The sequence below is a fragment of the Salvelinus sp. IW2-2015 genome, linkage group LG37, assembly GCF_002910315.2.
Source record: "Salvelinus sp. IW2-2015 linkage group LG37, ASM291031v2, whole genome shotgun sequence".
Classification (NCBI taxonomy): Eukaryota; Metazoa; Chordata; class Actinopteri; order Salmoniformes; family Salmonidae; genus Salvelinus; species Salvelinus sp. IW2-2015.
The window spans coordinates 10,108,375-10,113,663 of NC_036876.1; the positions used below are offsets into that span (position 1 = coordinate 10,108,375).

Genomic DNA, 5,289 nt, shown 5'->3' on the forward strand with positions numbered 1-5,289 from the left:
GGGACGTAGCGTCCCACCTAACCAACAGCCAGTGAAATTGCAGGGCGCCAAATTCAAAACAACAGAAATTTCATAATTAAAATTCCTCAAACATACAAGCATTATACAGCCATTTTAAAGATAAACCTCCTTAATCCAACCAAAGTGTCGATTTCAAAACGGATTTACGGCGAAAGCACACCCTGCGATTATGTTAGGTCAGTACATAGCCACAGAAATACACAGCCATTTTCCAGACAAAGGGAGAAGTAACAAAAAGAGAAATAGAGTTAAAATAATCACTAACCTTTGATGATCTTCATCAGATGACACTCATAGGACTTCAGTTACACAAACAGTGAGGGAAAAAGTTTTGATCCCCTGCTGATTTTGTACGTTTTGCCCACTGACAAAGAAATGATCAGTCTATAATTTTAATGTAGGTTATTATGAACAGTGGAGACAGAATATCAACAAAAAAAATCCAGAAAAACGCATGTCAAAAATGTTATGAATTTGATTTGCATTTTAATGAGGGAAATAAGTTTTGACCCCTCTGCAAACATGACTTAGTACTTGGTGGCAAAACCCTTGTTGGCAATGCACAGAGGTCAGACGTTTCTTGTAGTTGGCCACCAGGTTTGCACACATCTCAGGAGGGATTTTGTCCCACTCCTCTTTGCAGATCTTCTTTAAGTCATTAAGGTTTCGAGGCTGACGTTTGGCAACTCGAACCTTCAGCTCCCTCCACAGTTTTCTATGGGATTAAGGTCTGGAGACTGGCTAGGCCACTCCAGGACCTTAATGTGCTTCTTCTTGAGCCCTCCTTTGTTGCCTTGGCCGTGTTTTTGGGTCATTGTTCATGCTGGAATACCATCCACGACCCATTTTCAATACCCTGGCTGGGAAGGAGGGGTTTTCACCCAAGATTTGACGGTACATGGCCCCGTCCATCGTCCCTTTGATGCGGTGAAGTTGTCCTGTCCCTTTAGCAGAAAAAACACCCCAAAGCATAATGTTTCCACCTCCATGTTTGACGGTGGGGATGGTTTCTTGGGTCATAGGCAGCATTCCTCCTCCTCCCAACCACGGCAAGTTGTGTTGATGCCAAAGAACTCCCATTTTGGTCTTATCTGACCACAACACGTTCACCCAGTTGTCCTCTGAATCATTCAGATGTTACTTGGCAAACTTCAGCGGGCATTATATGTGTCTTTCCTGAGCAGGGACCTTGCGGCGCTGCCAGGATTTCAGTGCCTTCACGCATTAGTGGTGTTACCAATTTCTTGATGACTTGGTCCCAGCTGCCTTGAGCAGCATTGGACAAGATACCTCCTGGTAGTTCTGGGACTATTCCTCACCGTTCTCATGATCATTGCAAACTCCACAAGGTGAGATCTTGGCATGGAGCCCCAGGCTGAGTGAGATTGACAGCTCTTTTGTGTTTCTCCAGTTGCGAATAATCACAGAACTGTTGTCCCCTTTCTCACCAAGCTGCTTGGCGATGGTCTTGTAGGCCATTTTCCAGCCCTTGTGTAGGTTACAATCTTGTCCTACATCCTTGGAGAGCTCTTTGGTCTTGGCCCATGGTTGGGAGAGTTTGGAATCTGATTGATTGATTGCTATCTGATGGACAAGTTGTCTATTTTAACAGGGAACCAAGCTGAAGATTAGGAGCACTCCCTTTAAGAGTGTGCTCCTAACTCTGCTCGTACCTGTATAAAAGACACCTGGGAGCCCAGAAATTCGTTTTTGATAGGCAGAAGGTCAAATACTTATTATCCCTCATAAAATGCAAATCAATTTATAAGCATTTTTGACATGCATTTTTCTGGAATATTTGTTGTTTCGTGTCTCTCATGTTCAAATAAACCTCATTAACATGAACAACTAGGCCAAGAGCCAATGAGAAACCTGGAGTCTGGACAACACAGGAAAGACGTATAGTTGTAGATTAACTTCTCTAGGGTATGTCTAGGGTATGTGGGACGGTAGCGTCCCACCTAACCAACAGCCAGTGAAATTGCAGGGCGCCAACTTCAAAACAACAGAAATTTCATAATTAAAATTCCTCAAACATACAAGCATTATACACCATTTTAAAGATAAACCTCTCGTTAATCCAACCAAAGTGTCGGATTTCAAAACGGATTTACGGCGAAAGCACACCATGCGATTATGTTAGGTCAGTACATAGCCACAGAAATACACAGCCATTTTTCCAGACAAAGGGAGAAGTAACAAAAAGCAGAAATAGAGTTAAAATTAATCACTAACCTTTGATGATCTTCATCAGATGACACTCATAGGACTTCACGTTACACAATACATGTATGTTTTGTTCGGTAAAGTTCATATTTATATCCAAAAATCTGAGTTTAGGCGGGACGCTACTGTCTCACTTGGCCAAAGGCCAGAGAAAATGCAGCGCGCCAAATTCTAATTAATTACTATAAAAATCACATTTTCATTAAATCATAACATGAAAGATACCAAATTAAAGCTACACGTGTTGTGAATCCAGCCAACATGTCAGAATTCAAATAGGCTTTTCTGCGAAAGCATACGATGCTATTATCTGAGCATAGCACCATAGTAAACAAAAGAGAGAAAACATTTCAACCCTGCAGGCGCGACACAAAACGCAGAAAAAAATATATAATTCATGCCTTACCTTTGACGAGCTTCTGTTGTTGGCACTCCAATATGTCCCATAAACATCACAAATGGWCCTTTTGTTTGATTAATTCCGTCAATATATATCCAAAATGTCAATTTATTTGGCGCATTTGATCCAGAAAAACAACTTGTGCAACGTGACGACAAAATATCTCAAAAGTTAYCTGTAAACTTTGCCAAAACATTTCAAACTACTTTTGTAATACAACTTTAGGTATTTTTTTAAAGTAAATAATCGATCAAATTGAAGACGGGATGATCTGTGTTTAATACAGGAAGAAAACAAACTCAAGCATGCTTTCTGGTCTTGCGCCTCTATCAAACAGTACACATGAAGTGACACTTTTTCAAGATGGCCGTACTTCTTCATTACACAAAGGAATAACCTCAACCAATTTCTAAAGACTGGTGACATCCAGTGGAAGCGGTAGGAACTGCAAGCAAGTCCCTTAGAAATCTGGATTCCCAATGAAACCTCATTGAAAACAGGGTGACCTCAAAAAAAAAGAAATCTGAATGGTTTGTCCTCGGGGTTTCGCCTGCTACATAAGTTCTGTTATACTCACAGATATGATTCAAACAGTTTTAGAAACTTCWGAGTGTTTTCTATCCAAATATACTAATAATATGCAWGTCTTGTCTTCTGGGGATGAGTAGCTGGCAGTTTAATTTGGGCATGCTTTTCATCCAAAATTCCGAATGCTGCCCCCTACCCTAGAGAAGKTAACAACATTACACACACACACAAACCTCGCACACTCATGAAAATGTACCATCTCACCTGCTGGCTCTCCTCTGTCATGCTACGGAGAGCGCTCATGATCTCCTCTGCTTTAAGGGCATCAACTACCCCTCCACTGAAGGCTGCCACCCCCACACCTGCTACAGAGTAGGCCAACACCTTAGGAGGGAGGAAAGGAATGAGGGAAGGAGATAGCATATGGACATTTAAATKATGATTTATAAAAGGTGAGCAGACTATAAATATTATCTGGTAATAACCTTATAAATTATTTATTTAAGGGAAGACATCGTTATAAACCCTGCTTCAGGTGTCAAATTTGACACTACACAGTAAAACAGCAGTGAATGMGAAATAAACTAAACTAATATGAAGATTTGGGCCATACCTCCTGCAGCATGCGACCCTGACTGCTGCTGTCCCCCTGTAGGGCCTCCAGCAGCTTGTCCAGGGTGAGGCCCACACGGACCCGGTGCTCTGTCTGTCCACTGCCACTAAGGGCCCCCAGCACCAGGCCTAGGCCCAGCACACAGCCCGCACTGGAGAAAGGAGAGGTAGTGAAAAACGGAAGATAGTAGGGGAGTACATTGTTGCACAAACTGAAAGCTTGCCACCTCATACGCACGCATCAATAAATCATTTCAGACAATATATGGTGGATAGCTAATGAAAGACAAATATCTTGTGAATACAGACAATATTCCGATTGTTGAAGTGTTTACAGCGAAAACACAATATATCGTTATATTAGCTTACTACAATAGCTAGCACACAGCAACATTGATTCTAGTCAAACGGTAGCGGTTAGCACAGTTCGACAGATATTATGAAAAAGACATCCCAAATTGGGTCCTTATCTTTGTGGATCTTCCATCAGAATGTTCTCTCAAGGGTCCTTTGTTCAGAAACGTCTTTATTTCGATCCAGAACGAACAAATACCCTCTTGAATTAGCAAGCACACTGGCAGTGCGACGCTACCTCTCCATCTTGAAAAAATTATTGCGTCGCATCACGTCTAAAGTCCAGAAACATTTCAATAATATAATTAAAGTATATTGAAATAACATACTTTAGGATGATATTGTGACATGTATCAAATAAAATCTAAGCCAGAGATCATATTCACCTTTACAGAGTGTTTTCCAGAGGCCGAGTCCAGGTGCTACTTCGCGCCCAGAAAGAAAAATAAACTGCGCAACACTCAATCAAAGAGGCTGTGTTCAAATACAGGACGAGATAATCAACTGATTTCAACTCTCGCTTCCGCATGACACACAGGGAAGGCGTATGACGTGTTCTACAGTCCTAAGTGACATGCCCTTTTATAGACAAGGGCTCGAAGAGCGACATCGATTTTTGGAAATCTCACTTCCGGAAGGAAATGGACGTAAAAAATAGTTTCTGTTCCACTTAGAGAAATAATTAAAACGGTTTTAGAAACTAGAGACTGTTTTCTATCCAATAGTAATAACAATATGCATATTGTAAGAGCAAAAAATGATTAAGAGGCCGTTTGAAAATTGCACATATTTTCCAGTTTTTCAATACGCCCCCTGCAGCCTAAACAAGTTAACACTTTTTTGGTTACTACATGATTCCATTGTGTTATTTCATAGTTTTTGTCTTAATATTATTTACATGTAGAAATAGTAAAAATAAAGAAAACCCTGAATGAGTAGGGTGTCAAACTTTTGACTGTATTGTATGTAAATGTAATATTTCTGTTTTTATTCGTAATACATTTGCAAAAATTTTCTAAAAACCTGTTTTTGTTTTGCGTTATGGGGTATTGTGTGTAAATGAATGAGGAAAAATAACAATTTAATTCATTTTAGAATAGGCTGTAACGTAACAAAATGTTGAAAAGTCAAGGGGTCTGAATATTTGC

The 5,289-nt window shown here is 40.4% G+C and overlaps 1 protein-coding gene across 3 annotated transcripts in view; it reads right to left on the reverse strand.

Annotated features, from left to right (window-relative positions):
* Window positions 1-5,289, reverse strand: part of focad (focadhesin) — an 85,811-nt gene that overhangs the window by 16,432 nt on the left and 64,090 nt on the right. For all 3 annotated transcript variants that reach the window (XM_023982429.2, XM_023982430.2, XM_023982428.2), the window contains exons 29-30: window positions 3,789-3,939; window positions 3,440-3,559 (exon numbers count right to left, since the gene is read on the reverse strand). In XM_023982429.2, the coding sequence (XP_023838197.1) occupies window positions 3,440-3,559; window positions 3,789-3,939 (271 nt within the window). The remainder of the gene's footprint in view (window positions 1-3,439; window positions 3,560-3,788; window positions 3,940-5,289) is intronic.